Source organism: Nannobrachium achirus (genome assembly GCF_963921795.1).
Source record: "Nannobrachium achirus genome assembly, chromosome: 22".
Taxonomy (NCBI): domain Eukaryota; kingdom Metazoa; phylum Chordata; class Actinopteri; order Myctophiformes; family Myctophidae; genus Nannobrachium; species Nannobrachium achirus.
Genome location: NC_137829.1, coordinates 24,264,247 through 24,280,877, shown reverse-complemented (window position 1 = coordinate 24,280,877; position 16,631 = coordinate 24,264,247). Strand labels below are relative to the sequence as shown.

Sequence of the window (16,631 nt, the reverse complement as noted above, 5' to 3'; positions counted from 1 at the left end):
CGCAGATGAAAAAATACATTTCGGAGAGCATGAAGAGAATAATAATTATTATTATTACAGTCAGTCTACAGTAATTTGTCATCACAATCTCATTTTCTGTGAAATCTTCAACAACAGAAAATAGGCGCCTATTCTTTTTCAAGGCTGCACAGAAGAAAGAAAAGCACCCACTCTGTAAATGTCACAATGTCGAAAGAATCGTATCCTTTTCTTCCTCATAGGCTTTGTTAATGTAATTGTAAAGTAACTGTGATGTCTTCTGTCACTGAGGGTTGGACATTTTCCATTCCTGGTCATTTAGTGACAGACAAACAAATGAGTGACCACATTGTGCATAATCTCACACAAGAATATTTCGCTTTAACAATTCTTGAGTGTTGCACCATTACAGCTTGTGAAGTTAGTACTGTAAACACTAACACTAACAAGTTGGAGAGGACCTATTTCAACCACGCAATAACCTGGCCAATGCTGGGTACCAGAACCTGAACATGTTCCAGGCAAGCTGATAATGCAGAGCTTAGTATCGGGTTTTCGGCTTGAATAAGATCAAATTCAGCAAGGTAAAAGGAGAACTCAGGATTTTACAGTGCACAGGTGGCATGAGGGGTGCTTCGGCAGCCTCAGCAGTTGCCTAGGACTCCATGTGCACTTAAATAAGTAAGTAAGTAAGCAAGCAAGCAGCAAACACAATAGTATACAGTATGGCACCGGTGTGGATGTCGGGTGAGTACAATGAAAGCCGGTCTGTACCAATGAAAAGGTCAAGGGGGGGCGCAGTTTAGAAAGAAGAGGCAATAGAGGAATGGTAAATAAATGGTAATGGTGCATTTATATAGCGCCTTTATCCAAGGCACTTTACAGAGCTTGTGCATTACATTCACGCACACATTCATAATCCGATGGCAGAGGAATCCTTGCAAGGCACCAACCTGCTCATCGGGAGCTATTAGGGGTTCAGTGTCTTGCTCAAGGACAGTTCAACAGCAACTCTGGGGGAGCCCGCAGATCTAACTCAGAACTTTCTGGTTGCCAAGCAGCCACTCTAGCCCTGAGCCACTGCCGCCCCCAGCGCAATGAGACAAAAGTACTGGGGTGGCCTCAGTAATATTAATACTAATAATAAAACTTTATTTCTAAGGCAAATTTCTCTACCTCTTTAAAAGACAAGAGCATGTGTTCTCCTTTGTGCCTATACAGGGTGCCAGAACGGCCAGAAACGTGCCATAGCATCCCACACAGCACTACACAGCACCTGAGGAGGCGATGCTTTCACCTAGTAGAGACTGTGATTACATCAGGGAGAACATGCAGATCAGATAATGTACTCAGTGTACTAGCTTAGCACATGTTAATATGTAACTGTAGCTGTTGACACCACAAAGAACAGGCACAGAGAAAACAAACTTTTGAAATGGATGGATGACAGATCATTTTTCTTTTTAACTATATTCTCACTTCCTTTCTCGTTGCCGTCACCTTAGTGGCCAACTCGGCCTCTTCCCACCTGAGTGCATCGCTATAAAGTGTCACTCATAACCAAAGTGCTTCATTCGACAATGTGAAATGTACAATAGCTCATCAAACAAGTCTGAGTGAGTGAGATGTCTGTGGGAGGCAAAATAAATGCAGCTGCGGAGGATTTATTTTTTTCCAGAACAACCATGGTCATTTTTCACAAGAATTGTCTATAATTAAAAGCCAAGGACAAATATAGCCAATTACAATACCTATGATTTACAGCCAAGAATTACAGTCTCTTTTGCACATATAACCCTGACAGTGGAGCAAGAAACGGTATGATTTAAGAAATTCCGTAATCTTCTCCTCCATTTTACTTTTTACGATTACACACGGTTTTGAATCTATCTTCTCTTTGTATAACCTTTCACTAAAAGCCTCCATAAAGTTTAATAGCAACAGCTGTGTGATGATAAGTATCAGCTGTGTCCATATAGATGGATCCATGCACAGCAGCTACAGCCATCTGTGCAGGTCCCAAAGGTTATCGGTCAGAGCTCAAGTCATGGCCAGTGGGAAAGACTCGCCCTTCAAGGCAGAGAGGTTCAAACCGGTTCTGGCACATCATTTAAACTGGGGCTCCGAACACGACATATAACGTGCCCTAGAGGGAGAACGGTTAGCATCGCACAGTCCAGTTCCTGATGAGGTCAGTCTGTCAAAGCTGAATCTGAGAACCCATAGTCAAATGAAAAACAGCGCCCTCTCTGTTTCGTTCAGAGAATCTGTCCCATTTAGGCCTGAACGCAAATCTGTGTCACTTTAGATTTGAACCACTTTAACCATTATTTTATGCTTTAACTATTAAAAAATAGCAGATATACAAGCTCACAGCGCGGTACCAAGTGCCGCACTGCGAGCTTGTAGATCTGCTATTTTTGAAAGATCTTGAACAAGTCTTTGAATATTTTTTACCCGATTCTATAAATGTCTCCTAAATCCTTCTTCTAAATCAGTGATTCTCAAACTTTTTCATGTCAAGGACCCCCAAAATGACATGTATTTGGCCGCGGACCCCCATCTCAAAATATGTTGTTCCAAGGGATCACTCATTAAATAATTCTAGGCCTAAATGGGTTAAGAGATTAGTCCAAGCTAGGCCCTCACCTCCACCAATAGCCTCCTCTCTGGGCCCAGCTTGGCACACAGGTCAGGAGGTGAGATGATGAGGAGGCAGACTGGACACAGTGGTGGAAAGTAACTACAGTAAGAACATTTACTCAAGTACTGTACTTAAGTACAAGTTTGAGGTATTCTTACTTTACTTTTTGCTCCACTACAATTATTTGAAAACTTTAGTTACTAGTTACTTTGTAGATTTTGATTATTATAACAAAACATACATTAACCACTTCGGCCCTATATGGATTTTGGCCATTTGTAAATAGCCGAACTCAATTTGGATCTCCATCTAAAGCAAATATTTTATAAAAAAAACTAAAAATGCAAACACTATGAGGCATATTTGACTGCTGTCACTGGTCAGGTGAACCTAGTCATATTTAACTGTTAAGTCCAGCTCATGTCCGTCAGTGCGTCGCGTCCGTCAGTGAGTCACGCTAATACACAACATTTCATTACCTATCGACTTCAGTTCCTCCCTCCCATTCCATCCGCAGATATAAAAAGCTAGATGCCTCGTTCGCCTCTACAGTTCATTGGAGCGACGTGCAACAATTGTAGTCCGGGACTTCCTGGAAAAACCAGGGGACAGCTGCCAGTCAAGTGACTACTGGCCAATCACAGCGATTCTTTTCCGGGACTTATCCAAGGACTACAATTCAACTCAACAGAGCCAGTTCCGATGTTGCGCGGCTCAGCTGTTCTTACAGGCTGCGTACATAAAGACCCGGTCCCACCTGCCTCCGATTGGCCTAGCAACGTCCGTATGTGTGACGCACGTGGAAGCAATGCACACGGATTCCCTTGGTCCCTCGATGCATATGCACCAGAGCCGAAGGAGGCGTCTACCTTTCTATGTCTATGATTCCATCCATGAAGGCAGATCACAAAAAGTTGTAAGTAACACATATGGTGTAACACTCACTCACATGGGTCTGTGGCGTGTCGCTGATTGGCTGTGGCTTTCACAGGCTTAACATGCCGTTTATCCGAACGCTGCTCTCTGCCTTAGGGCATCTTACTTGTCATATTTAACTGTTACTGTACTTGCTGAACATGTTGTAGTCACAGTTATATTCATTTGTCATTTCACGCTAAAATGTAATTTATCAAGCTGCACAATGCATATAGAGTTATAACACCATTTTCACAAAGTACTTTTCTTTTTCTGGAAAACAGTGACTTGCCAACAGCAGCACCATCCACTGCCAAAATCCTACAGTTCACATAATGCAATCAGAATGCAATAAAAGCATAGTTGATCTGAGAGGTGGTCAATAAATCATGATCAACTCTGGGATGCTACAGGAGACAGAGGCAGCAGCTGCAAAAACAAAACATTAGCAGAGAGGCAGATTGAATGGAAGGAGAATCCATCTTATCCTCCGGACGCGTCACTGTGCTGCCATGATAAAGGCACTGAAACGAAAGATTGGCTGGAAACACACTTCCATCTGGGACCCTATACACACACGCAAGCAAATAAGCATGGATGTGTGCACTTCCTTTATCTCTCTCACACACATGTGTGAAGGTTGAAAGTTTGGTATCTTGGGGCTAAAACGTACATGAAACATGGTTCACTTCAGATAATTAAAGAAGTGAATTCATATTTTACAGATTAGATGTTCTCCAAATGACACAAATTAATCTCCGATTGACTGCAGTGCATGGATACACATTGGGGCCAAGTGGTTGTCAATTCATGTGAATGCCGTCTCATGTCCCAAGCATTCCTGTTTGCATTGCATAGAGTGTATACATCTGTTCTCCTTTTATTTATATTGACAGTGTATCTTGCTCTGCACCAGGCAAGATGATTGTATATCACTTATCGCTGTACTGTATGCATCTGTATACTTTATTTATATTTGTTGAAGGTGTATTCATTGATGTTGTGATGTTATTCTTCTGTACCTACTGCACTATCTTGTCCTTCTTTATCTATAACTTGTACTGCTGCATTGGCCCTGGCGCCTGAATTTCCCCTGTGGGATCAATAAAGGTATCTATCTATCTATTGTGGGAGGGCTAACAAAACTTCCTGGCAACAACCCTGCTATTGCATTTCATTCGACAACATTGTCGCTGTTGAACAGAAACCTTGTATCTCGATTCTCCATTGTTATCTGTTTATACATTTTTTCTCATAAATGATTGCCCTACTTTATGCTTCATTTTATGACAGTGTTGTGCGGAAGTAGCGAAAATAGCTGATCTATAAGCTCACAGCAGGTAGCGATGCGACACGTTGTTTTTTGAACATTTTTGAAAAGCTGAAAATGTTCGCCTGTAACAACAATACTCTGTCAATGCTCTAAATACACATACATTACCAAACTACAGTATGACCTGGTTTCTCAATAAAATAGTATAATATAAGCCATCTTTGATCCCTGTGTGGGAATTCACTGTAAGGACCTAACATAGGTGATATGCTGGTCATAACCACATGACAAGAGAAGTAATTACATATTTATCAAGCTGATTGTTTGGTTCAAAACGTCCTCAAACAATACCTAAACTACTTGACTTTCTAGTTGATTGAGAGACACACACACACACACACACACACACACACACACACACACACACACACACACACACACACACACACACACACACACACACACACACACACACACACACACACACACACACACACACACACACACACACACACACACACACACACACACACACACACACACCCTGGAGACAGCTACATCATGCTAGCAACACAAGGCCTTCCTTATTAGCTTGTTTGCATTCACAGCCCATCCCAAGTGGCAACTAAAGTGTGAGCCACTGGCAGGCTGGCTGGTGTAATAAGCAGCCTTGTCAGTGTGTATATATACTACATATCTGTCTGCATGCCCAACCAAGTAATTCACAGAACAAGTAACACCTCCACACTCGAGGCGACATGATGAACCTTTGAGGTAAGTATAAAGCAAAATGAATACCACAGATACCGGCGCAATGTCCCCAATTCTAGCAAATGTGAATGATTCTACCATACAAAGAAATAGGGCTCTATATTGGGTGCAGAACACTGAGCGGGTGTATTGCAGTTATAGATTCTGCTCCTGAAGGAATTGATGCTCTGTAGGCATTGTACTGTGGCGTAACTGCCAGTAATAATGCATGACACATAAGTACTTCTCTGAGCCATAATGACGCTGGGCACAAACCCAGCAGCCGTTGGGAGGGGATTTTCGGCTACTTCCATATATTCTAATCTAAGGGACACCTCTTCCGCTTGGTGAAATAGTGTCTACAACATAATATCCACTAACTTTGCCCCTGAGGCGAGAGCAGATGAGCTGCTGGTGTCGGCGGTCTCTGTGGAGCTCCAGCTCCTCCTGGTGGGCAAGCCCGGCCTCCTCCAGTGTCAACAGGGCCCTGGTCAGTAGGGCATCTCGGTCCCGCTGCCAGCTCTGGATTATCACGTTCACCTGGGCCTGGCTGAAGTGCTGCCTGGCCCAGGTTCGCTCGTGCTCCGTCTGGAACATAACAAGAATGATGGGGAGGTCAGTCACTGATGGGGAGGTCCGGCAAGTGACATGAGTGACACTCAAAAGTTATTACTGAGTCTGTTTAATTCATTTCAATGATGTTCATTCATTAATATTCTGTTGCGCAATTCATACTTTGCTCGTCGCAAATAACTGAAAAACTTGAGCCATACGGCAGTACAATGAAGTATAACTTTGGCCTCAGACATTCCATGTCATCTAACGTATCATGCAAACCTAAATCCATAAACACCACAGAATAGAGGGTATGCGTGTGACATCATCATCATACCCGGAAGTTATGCGGGAACGTCTACTGAGTGGCAAAAAAAAAAAAACGTCCTGGCATTGACAGCCCATCCATCCAAACTTGCATTAAACGACATTAAACTCACTTTGACACTCGATTTGCCATTCACTTTGCCAATGTTTTAAACATTTAGATATGTTTTTATATATAGCCTACATAGAAGGGCAGCGTGATCAGTGCAGAAACCGTGTTATTTTCACAACTCTGGCTGTGTTGGGGTCTAAACATGCACCTTCTCCCCTCTCTCTGTGTGAAATGTCCTGAAGGGAAATGGTTCTGTTGTGCGAGTGTGAGGGCTGCCTGTAGTTATTCATCATTGTGTCAGCACTCATACAGCGGCAGCACCACATGGCTGCTTCATTGGAACAGAGGGAATGATATTCATCTATGGGCTAATGGCGGCTAACTGACAGTGGGAAGGCATTAGACGGCTGGCTGGTTTTATTGAAAACGAGTACGCTGACAAGTGCCAGGAACAGAAGTGCCAGGGGCAGTCAAGCAAAAACCTGTTTATTTATGCACATCTTCAGAACTTCGCAAAGATCTGTCCCCTCTTCGTCTCTTAGTTTTCAACCTTTCCTTAACCGCTGTCTTGGTGAGCCTGGAACCCTGGACAAAGGTACATACCTTTGTGTGTAAATGCAAATCAGTGAATATGTGAGATGATGGGCCTCATCACAATGTGTATGTATGTAATTTTGCCCTGCAGTATGCAATTGCTGATGTGTGCTTTTGTGTAAAATCTCTGTGCATAACATAATGTGTATATTGTACTTATGCGCCAATGTGTACCGCAGTGCATTTGCTGCGTAAAGACAGTGCTCTTAAAGTGGCATTGCACTACTTTAGCTCCTGGTCTGACAGTCCCCTGCAGGGGGATCCATCCCAGGAAGGATCATATGGAGTGATCCTTCCTGGGATGAAGAAATGAAGACACCTCCCTGGAGCATCTTCAAACATTCCAGAGAACGTTATGAGGACGTGTCCCATCAAATCTTTGTGGCATGCGTTTGGCATCCCATGCACTTAGTTGTAATGATGAGCTCATCATCAAAACTGTAGCAGGCTACTTCCACCAGGGGGCATAATATACTCTGATAGATTAGACTAGGACACTAGAGAACACAACACTTTCCATCAGGGACACAGATCAAAATCTAAATTATCAACTGGGAAAAAGAAACTCTGAAGCAATTACACCCACACATTGGGAACAACTATCTACTTTTTTTTCTTTTTACACACCACATGATTTGAATAGCTAGAGAAACAGATCTCATTCTCAATGTTTGTGATTCAAGAAAGAAACAAAAACTGTCTTCATAATCCAATCAAAGCCAAATCCCTTTGCTCTTTTAAAAAGAACAGAGAGGCGAAGAAGGACAATTAAATCACAAAAGTGGCTAATTGACAATGTTAAACTGCAGCAATGGCACTTTACGTCTTCACAGTCAAAGCACAAAGGCAGCATTTTCAACACGCCTGTGTCTTTATTTTCCAGTTGAAGTGGATACAGGAGGGTTTGAGCTGTACCAATGTACTCATTAACAATCCTGCAATCAAACAGTGCTGTAATGTCTCTCTCCTGCATGGTAATCTGAGAGGAAGACTGACAATATCAGCAGAAAACGACATCATCATCACCCAGACATTATTGAATGCAGATGGAGTTGGATTGTAGAGTAAAGAAAACAAAATCCAATGCTCTGATTTAAAAGTGAGAGCAACATTGGAGGAGTTAATCCTAATTGACTCCATAGAAAGCATTATTGGTCACATGACTTCTATAATCCCCATGCCAACTATAAGTATTGACACTGGACCTGCTTGTCTGACTGACAGAACACAAACGAGGGAAAGCCCACGACTGCCAAATAGACAGGATTCATTTGGTGTCTATGTAGAAAATGGGAATCGTTTTAAGAAATCTCATTTAGATAATTCTGGAAGACCTCACGTTTAAAAAACAACAAACATAATTTACCTATCCGCCCAAAAATGTAAATTAATTCTTCTTAGTTCTTCCACATACAATCTTTGGAGTCATGTGTGTGCACACTATGAATGAACAAGGCGTCAGCTATTTCCATTTGCAATTTGTGGTGATTACCTGTGTTAAGTGAGCAGGCCTAATTGTGACTAATAGCTGAATTAGTTGGGAGTCAGCACTCCATTGACTCTGTATCTATTTGAGGGGAAGTAAGAAAAGTGTCGAGGGATGAGAGCCGGGAAAACATAGCTCTCCGTCTCACCAGCCAGCAGAGGCTGAACGATCAGGACTCTAAATGTAGCACCCAGCCGGAACTGATAGGAGGACAGGTCTGAGGGTGTCAAGGCGGGGGGGGGGGGAACGGCGGTTGTCATGGCGATATGGGGAGCAGCAGTAGTGGCGTGAGGGAGTTGTCCACGGAGGGTGACATGGCACATCCTGCAGTCTGCTGTGCAGATCATTGTGTGGTTGTATCTGTCCGTCTATCTGAATCCCCTTCTCTGTCCATGATTGATGCTGCACTACAATGAGAAGAGAGCCTGGCTGGTACTCTCTGCATTAGCGTTATACACTGAAGGAAGAAGGGAGTTAAAAAGGATGCAGACTTTTGAGTGGTGGGGCTACAGGGACAGTGGTGTGTGTGTGTGTGTGTGTGTGTGTGTGTGTGTGTGTGTGTGTGTGTGTGTGTGTGTGTGTGTGTGTGTGTGTGTGGCGTGCGTGCGTGCGTGCGTGCGTGCGTGCGACCTGCAGTTGTACATGCCTGTTTTGCATAATCTGTATGCAAGAACATTTGTTAAGAGTCTATGTTTTATGCATGGAAACCAAATAATTTTCTTCAGAGCACTCTGACACACACTGCATCCAACTTTGGCAAAAGGACTCACCAGCCGCTCTCTGGTTTTCTGTGGGAAGAGCCTTTGTAGCATGTCTATGTACAGTGCTCTGTGGTTAGGCATTTCATGAGAGTATTGGCCCACTGTCAGCTGGAAGCGTTGGTGCTCCTCTGCAGGCCAGCCACAGAACCTGAAGCAAATTAGAACAGAGGTCCACTTTGAGAGATCTGAACATCACTATGTAACATCATTTTGTGTGACAAATTTCTAGGATGTACATATAGATAGGGGGATATGCCTACTTTATTAATCCCTGAGGGGAAATTCAGGCATCCCATACAGGCATACAGTAAGGTTAGTTAAAAACACAGCACAAAGACAAATATGAAAATATACTGAATAAGCATAAATAGCACAAAAGAACTGTCACTGGGAACAATAATCCTTAGTTATTGCACATAGCCCATCTGCAACTAAAACTAGTAGTCCAGTTCATAAGCCTAGCTGCACAAGTTGGTGCACATAGACCCATAAATAACTTAAACTAGACCAGGTCACCTGGTTGTGCCAGACCCGCAATGAAAACTAGTATGGCACTGAACTAACACATGAACACACAGGATTTTATAGTCTCAGCAACAAAGCGTAGTGAGCTTGTAGATCGGCTGTTTTCACTAGTATGGCACTGAACTAACACATGAACACACAGGATTTTATAGTCTCAGCAACAAAGCGTAGTGAGCTTGTAGATCGGCTGTTTTGACTAGTATGGCACTGAACTAACACATGAACACACAGGATTTTATAGGCTGAGCAGCTGGAAATGTTTGTGAGCTTGTAGATGGGCTGTTTTCACTAGTATGGCTGTGGGGCAAATGTTTTGCAGCACTGAAATAACACATGAACACACAGGAATTTATAGTCTCAGCAGCTCGTCAGCCAACTCAACTCAGCTGGTCCCGTACAGGTGACGGCACTCAAGGCAATCAGCCGAGCAAGGGAAGGGAGGGGCAGATGAGCAGTCAGAGGCAAACACAGGCACACTGAGGAAAAGAGGGACACTGAGGAAAAGAGGGACCGACCGACCGACCGACAGACCGACAGACCGACAAAGCCTTATGTAGGCCGACCCCCTGGGTCTGGCAAAAACGAGTATGCCAGTTCATGAGCCAAGCTGCTGGTCATGGAGTTATACAGTACATACAGTGATAACAACTCCAAAGCACTAAATGTGTGAAAGGGTGCCATGGTGGCTCAGCCAGTTCCAGTGCACAGACCAATATCCTCCTAGTGCGCAAGGATCTGGGTTCAAATCCACCCCCCTCTCTTGTCTCACACCTCTCCTTTCTCTTTTACCTTGTTTACTGTCTCTCTACCCTGGCATGAAATAAAGCATATCTAATGTAATCAGGAGGGTTAAGAAGGAGAGACTGGGGGCGCCGGCTGGCCTACTGGTCCAGGCGCATACCACTTAGGCATTGCCACATAGGCATGGATGATTGGCGGCGGCGCCGGTTCGATTCCCGATCCGGACGACGTTTGCCGCGTGTCACTCCCCAATCCCATCTCTCCCCCATTTCCTGTCAGTCTACTGTCCTATCAATAAAGGCATAAAAACACAAATCTTTAAAAAGAAAAGAAAAAGAAAGAGAGACTGATCTGCAAAGGAAGCGTAATAATCCAACCTTCCCATTTGTTGGAGGCTGTCATGGAGACCCTGGAGTCTGCTCTGGTACTTTTCGGTCAGGGAGCAGAAGGCCTGGAGCAGTGACTCCTTCAGTTCAGGGTAGGGGCAGTCTGCTTCTAACACCTCCGCTGGAATGTGGTCCATGTCCAGCAGATTCTCTTGGGTACTACTAACATGGTTCTAGACAGGATAGAGTGGGTTGGGAATTTTAATACCAAAAAGACTGGATAGGTTTAAAACCAAAGCATGTTGTCTCGATGAATTGAATACACAGGACCACAACGGAAACAAGCCCCCACGGCTTTCTGTGTTATCCTTTTAGCAATCGAAATGTAAAATTGCACCACTATACTATTAGCAAACTGTTAATATAGTATTCAATCAATCAATCAAACCAAACCAAACCAAACCAAAGAATGTCTATGCATGGAATCAAGCCAAAGGATCTCTCACCTCCAGACCTAGAGCAGCAATCTCTTCCTCCAAGGCCAGACTCTCAGCAATAAGTTTCACACTGATGCCCGCTTGCTGGTCTTTCACAAAGTTCACCTGGCAGTTAATGACGAGATAGAACCATGGTTAAAATTGGGGCAAACCCTAATAAACCTCCCACAATGCAAAGTAGTAAGCAGCATGTAGTCACAGTGCATTTAAACAAGAATTGACACACAGTCAATATAAAATCTGGTGGATTGGTGTGTTGAAGTTAGTGTAAAAAAAGTTTGAAAAAAAAAATGTTTTTGAAAAAAAAAAAAGTTTGAAAAAAAAAATTAGAAAAAAAAAAAGTTTAGGTCCAAAAATGTGTTAAAAGATCGACCTGATGGTGGCGCTATATGGGACAGATCCATGTCGATGAGATAAGTGTAGACATTCTGTGTAGCGATTTGTGTGATTTTAGGGCAAAAACTGTAGGAGCAGTATTCAAAAATGTGTTTTAAAAAATTTGGCGGGGGTCCCTGGAGCTGCGGGGGTCCCTGGAAGGGTGGAGGTTGTGGATTGGCAGACAAGGATTGTGTGTGGAAAATTTCACATGGATAGGGGCAAAAAAGTGTGATGTGACGTGACAGACAGACTGACGGACAGACAGGCGGTGGAGGTTTTCATAGTAACTGCGACCTGACGGTCGCAATTATAATCATTAGTATTGTTTATTTTAATTATTATTATTAAGGAACTCTAGAAATCTCAGTTGGAACTGTTACCCCAGTGACCCGATGCTGGATAAGCCGTTGAAGATGGATGGATGGATGGATGGATTATTTTAGAGTAAGCTACTTTATTTACCATTATTGTGTAGCAATAAAACACAGGCTTATAGTTTAATAAAGAGCCTAAATGCAACAATAGTATAGGCTTGTCATTCATGATGGATTGCTTTGTAGATTAGCATTATTGGACTAAATGTAAAGACGCTACGCTGCGCCAACCGTGAATTCAACACAATCTGCTGTTGAGCAGTTTAACCAATTTGCTACGTACGTCTACACAAACGGTCAGATTCCAAAAATAAATTGCTTAGTGAAGGCTCACGGATGTCACCATAGGGTACGCTCCAGCAGAATGTCCCGTAATGATCGTATTATTTAAAGAGGAGCATTTTAATCCGATCGGTCGTCGTTTCCCTAAAAAGGTATTAATGTATCTAAGTGCAGTACACCTCGCAACCGATGGGGTCGCATGGCTGAAAAACAACAGAAAATGACGTCTGATCGGATTAAAATGCTGTTTATTAAACAATACGAAAGATACGGGTAATTCTGCTTGAGCGTACCATACTGTGACATCTGTGAGACTTCAGTAAGCACTTTATCTTTGAAATATGAACGTTTTTGTAGACGTACGTAGCAAATAGGTTTAACTGCTCAACACGAGGTTGAAGTGAATTTATTACGTAACGTGCGCAACACTGTGACTCGTGTCGTGCCCTATCTAAATTGGTCGAGCTAAGAGTGCTAAATGTAGCATAATCAGTGTTTGTGTAACTTCAGTCAGAAGATAATCTGACGGTTCTGACAGACTTAACCTCCTCGCGTTGTGAGCTTGTAGAAGAGCAAACATAGAGTTGGGTCGCCGTTTTATTCCATGAGTAATTGTGTATAACATGCCTGCGTTAGCCTGCAGCTAGCGCTAGCTAACGTTAGCGTTAGCCGTTAGCCACACATCCAGAATAGTCCAACGGCGAGTGAACGATTGCATTCCGTGTCCTTCATGGATTTTTTTCCCCCTGGCTGTCAATGTTTTTATTGTCCAACACGTGTATGATTCTCTCTGTATAATAAACATTTGGTTGCATAACACAAAGAATGATAGCTGCAGAGTCTTTTCTCTCTGGCTCCCGTTTAGAGATGGGACGTTCGAGAACGAATCGAGTCTTTTGAACGGCTCTTTGAAATGAACGATGGGATCCGGTTCGCAGTAAGGAGCCGTTCCTTTCTAAATGAACAGTTGTGGGGAAAAGTAGGCAATTCCTTTACATAAGTACAAATATCAATACTGCAATCAATGTGGAAATACTCTGCCACAGTAGAAGTTTGGATTGTTAACGTACTTTTATATATATATATATATATATATATAGGGGCTGTTAAGTATGACATCATTTTGTAGGCAGAGGAGAATTTCTGCCCCCAGTTTCCGTGAATCTTTTTACTATTTTTACTATTTACACATTTTTCTTCTCTTTGTTGTTGAAAGGAAAGTGTTAGAATGATACTTTAGTCGTTATTTTTTAGTCGTTGTTTTTTGAAATAGCGAGGGACAGAAAATGCTCTGGGGGCAGATTCTCCTCTGCCTACAAAATGATGTCACGGCTTAAAAGCCCCATATATATACTTTTTATTGCAATGATTTCAATTCATAATTCACATTTTATGTCCATAGTTGCAATAATTTTCTTTTCTTTTTATTTATTTTTTACATCTTTTTTAAACACCACCACCACAAACACCCACCACCTACATAACACAATAAAAAAAACATGAAATAAAATAAAAATAAAATAAAGAGGCTTTTTTGGGAAAATACAACATAAAATGGACCGCAACAAAAAGAAGAGGGGTTATGTGGGCACGTTATCCTTATTTATGAATGTTAATGTACTTGAGTAAATGTACAAAAGTATGGGTATCAAAATATAGTAGAAAGTACTCATTATGCAGAATGTCCTGTTTCACAGGTTTTCCCAATTAATAAAATGTAGAAAAATCATTTGAAAATAGCAGATCTACAAGCTCACAATGCGTCGCGGTTGCGACGCATTGTGAGCTTGTAGATCGGCTATTTTCAAATGGCAGGTATGTACCTATATATATGTCAGAAATAAATGTATACAGGGTTGTATAAGTTATTTGTTGTAATTATAATCAAAATCTACAAAGTAAGCGCATTGTGAGCTTGTAGATCGGCTATTTTCAAATGGCAGGTATGTACCTATATATATATGTCAGAAATAAATGTATACAGGGTTGTATAAGTTATTTGTTGTAATTATAATCAAAATCTACAAAGTAAGTAACTATAGTAACTAGAATGAGCCAGTCTTTTGAACGGCTCTTTGAAAGGAACGGATTCCAGAGATCCGGCTCACTTCAAATTGTGATTGGCTCTAATGCAGTTCTTTTCCCCCCTTCCCCCATTGTCTGGGGGGCCGCGACAGCCAATAGGCAAAAGGTCCCCTGTATGTCGCGCCAGAACAACAACAAAATGTTGAAATCTGTTCCAGATTTAAAAAGTTAGCAGTGCAGCATGTTAAAGTGCTATTGAGCATTTTAGAAAGTGCAGTTAGCCAGGGGTCCCGATTCAAGTCCAGTCCAGTCCAGTTCACTTCAGTTTGAGGGGGGCATTGGCAGGGGGCACACTCCATTTGTGATCCTCATTCCTCACTGCCTTGGGGAATAATCTATTCAGCATCCTGCTGCATCTGGCTCTGATGCTGCTGTAACTCTTTCCCGACAGCAGGAGGGAAAACAGTCCATTGGAAGGGTAGTGGTGGTGCCTTAAAGTCGCAGTTCTATGTGTGGTTTAAATGCTCAGAAAAATCCATCTCTGATCAAATTATGTTCATATCAATTATTATATTCTCACCCCAAACACTTCCTTTTATAGTAAGTCAAACGTGGGACCATCTTTGCCCTCATTTACCATTCCAGGACCTATTCATTATGCCAATATGCCACAGTATTTATATGCCAATATTAGACACCTAGAACCAACATGCCAAAATCTTGATGCCCTTGTGAGAATGTCTCCAGAGGACGCTAGACTTTAGTCTACGCTGAGTCCCGATGGCCTGGTATTTAATTAAACACATATAGGCTCTAATGCAGTCTGACAGCGAGTCGCGGGATCGAGTCCCGAGCCCGACGGGCTTTGCTGTGTGTCACTCCCAGTCTCCTGTAATTTTTCACTATACTAGAAAAGACCGATCGGTGAGAAACTTTGCAAACACACTCCCACATGGAAGCCAAATTGTTGCCCTCTTATAGTGCCACCATGAGGCCAATTCTCAAATTAAATGCTTTGGACGCAATAGAGAACTAATATTCTTTAAGGAAAGGTAAGTCGAATTTTATTTGTCCCCATGGGGCAAATAAAACTATTGACACAAATCGAAGTCAAAATTATAATTACACACAAAAAATAATTATAATCCAAGGTTAAAGCCTTCCTTCCCTCCCTACCAGACATGGTTGGGTGGTCGAGCTAATGCTGTCTTTTCCCGTTAGCGTTCTGTAGTAAAATGGCTGAGGGTATTAAAAAGTATTTCATGCAATTTGAAGAACATGCAGTAGGCCTACTTGAATTTTGGAAATATTTGAATAAAACTAATAAAAGCCTAAGCTATCTTTGGAATACAGCAAAAAGGAAAATCATTACCTAACTGTGAATCACAAAAACACATGAAGGGAATTTACATGCTAATATCCATTGAAAAGCCACTGTTGAAATACAATCTTATAATTTCCATCCACAGACCCTTTACGGACTACATTCCGTCAGCCAGTTCCAATGACTAAGACATAGGTATACAGTATGTGGCACATATACAGTATAGGAAGAGTTTGATGACAAGGACACTAAATAAATACTAAATAAATACTAAATAAGAAACATTATTAAACACAATTGGAGCATTCGCAGAGCAAAATATTAATTCAATGACTTTTCAGAGAACCACCTATATTCTCATTGAGACGTGCACTGACCTGGAGAGGCTAAATGCTATGTAGGCTGGTTATCTTCCACTTCCCACATGAACAACCAGCATGGCTTATAACCCGGTTATGCTACATCCATTGTACTTGTCAGGGTACTCTCAGAGTACCCAGTGTGGTACTCATTACCATAGTACATAGAGGCTAGTCTATGAAGTCAGTACAATGATGTCATAATGATGACATCAGTGATCACCATATACTGCATCCTATATTAAATCCTATAGGCCTATTAAAATTGGCTAATGGGTGGGCGGACCGGCCATCGGTCAATGGCTCGTCACTATGATTTGGGTTTAACCATAAACAAGTCCATAAAGGCAGACCACCTCACTCAGACAACCATAAACAAAGCTGATACGCCCATATAGCCATATAGAACATGCACACAATAAAAATAATAGGGCGACAGAAAAGAACATGGCATTCTATGTATG

The 16,631-nt window shown here is 42.2% G+C and overlaps 1 protein-coding gene across 1 annotated transcript in view; it reads right to left on the bottom strand.

The window, feature by feature from the left end:
• The window catches only part of LOC308307510 (coiled-coil domain-containing protein 148-like), a gene marked incomplete at its 3' end in the record, with an annotated part of 46,245 nt that overhangs the window by 15,108 nt on the left and 14,506 nt on the right, over nucleotides 1-16,631 (bottom strand). The window contains exons 7-10 of the mRNA XM_080752776.1: nucleotides 11,435-11,530; nucleotides 10,980-11,161; nucleotides 9,346-9,484; nucleotides 5,943-6,149 (exon numbers count right to left, since the gene is read on the bottom strand). Coding sequence (XP_080608902.1) covers nucleotides 5,943-6,149; nucleotides 9,346-9,484; nucleotides 10,980-11,161; nucleotides 11,435-11,530 — 624 coding nt within the window. The remainder of the gene's footprint in view (nucleotides 1-5,942; nucleotides 6,150-9,345; nucleotides 9,485-10,979; nucleotides 11,162-11,434; nucleotides 11,531-16,631) is intronic.